The 1,600-nt window shown below is 33.8% G+C and overlaps 1 protein-coding gene across 1 annotated transcript; it reads left to right on the top strand.

The window, feature by feature from the left end:
* The first annotated feature begins 420 nt into the window (after positions 1-420).
* On the top strand, positions 421-1,258 carry LOC124542593 (NADH dehydrogenase [ubiquinone] iron-sulfur protein 3, mitochondrial-like). The gene has a single exon (XM_047120537.1). The coding sequence runs from the start codon at positions 461-463 to the stop codon at positions 1,256-1,258; it is 798 nt and encodes a 265-aa protein (XP_046976493.1). The 5' UTR covers positions 421-460.
* Positions 1,259-1,600: the final 342 nt, after the last annotated feature.

Here is a 1,600-nt window from a genome sequence, read left to right as displayed (position 1 = left end):
ATAAAAAAGTAAACCTTTGGCATGCTTTGTTCAAAATATAACAGATAATCGATATGTGAAGAATTACTCGATATTGAAAATATGACTTTAGCGCGTGAGCCTTGGACACATTTTTTCGCTTGGTGTCCCACAAAATATTTTTAATCAACAATATATTTTTTTAATTTAAATTTTGATAGTACCTCAATAAAAAGTTACCCAAATAATTGTCAAAGCAGTCCAGTACTTCTGGCAGATATATCTTGTAAGAAAGAAGTAATCCTATGGAACATTTTAATGAGTTTACATATCCTAAATATAATATCGTACTAAAATGAAACCAAAAAGTTTATTGTCTTTTTCTAATATTTTTATTTTTTTCCAATGAGTTTTTATACTTCAATCATAGTTTGACGTAACTAATAAATAAAATAGAAGAACGACTAATAAAAAGGCGAAAACAATTGTAATTTTAAACAAAATGAATACCCGTTTATCGAAATTGTTAAGATCATTAAGGATCACTTCGAAGCGATATTTTCGTACACATAAGACTTTACGTAACGAAGAAGATTCCGTGAAAATTGACGAGAAAGACAACCCCTTTCGTCTCAAGCCTATCGAATATGAAAGCCATACCTTGCGGAGACATGACAATTTAAGGCGGCAACGACTTTACGAGTTCGGGTTGTATGTCGCAGCATGCATGCCAAAATATGTACAAAAGATCCAAATGCAGCACACTGACGAGCTCGAAATTTTGATTGCCCCTGAAGGCTTTCATCCCGTTCTGACATTCATGGCTTATCACCAACATGCCTGCTTTAATCAATGCTCTTTGGCGACTGCGGTCGATGTGCCGTGCAGAGAATACAGATTCGAAGTTGCGTATAATCTCCTCAGCTTACGATTCGGTGAACGAGTGAGAGTTAAAACTTATACGGACGAACTAACGCCTCTCCATTCGGCTGTCAGTTTATGGGGTAACTGCAATTGGCTAGAAAGGGAAATATATGATATGTTCGGTATCATTTTCACAAATCATCCGGATCTAAGAAGAATCTTAACTGATTACGGTTTTCAAGGACACCCGCTCAGAAAGGATTTCCCGCTTACCGGTTACATTGAAGTTCGATATGATGATGAGTTAAAGAAGATCGTATACGAGCCAGTAGAATTTGCTCAAGAGATGCGTAGCTATCACCTGGATTCGCCTTGGAATCACTTACGGAATTTCCATGAAGGAGTCACTTGCCCTGAGTCAGAAAAGAAGTATTAAAAGATCCATAAATTAATGCTTTTCAGTATTTTTTGAATGAAATTTAAATATATTTTTTTTATATTTATGATAAAGTACAATTATCATGAAATAAATCATTTAAAGATACAGATTTTGAATGTAATTAATAAAAAAAAAACATAAAATTTTCATAAAATCTATCCGCATGTGTCGTATAAAATGCTGCTACATAATATATAACCCGCAGTGAAGTAAGACGTGCGTTCTCTTTTGAGTAGAGGTGACCATGTCCTTGATGATTTTCTCTAAAATTTCGTATGTTTCATTTCATAAATTTCTTGACAAATGCATGTACATTGTATCTTTTAAACATACTTTTTA

The sequence above is a fragment of the Vanessa cardui genome, chromosome 1 (assembly GCF_905220365.1).
Source record: "Vanessa cardui chromosome 1, ilVanCard2.1, whole genome shotgun sequence".
NCBI lineage: Eukaryota > Metazoa > Arthropoda > Insecta > Lepidoptera > Nymphalidae > Vanessa > Vanessa cardui.
Note: the sequence above shows the minus strand (reverse complement) of the source record. Positions and strands in the feature narration are given on the sequence as shown.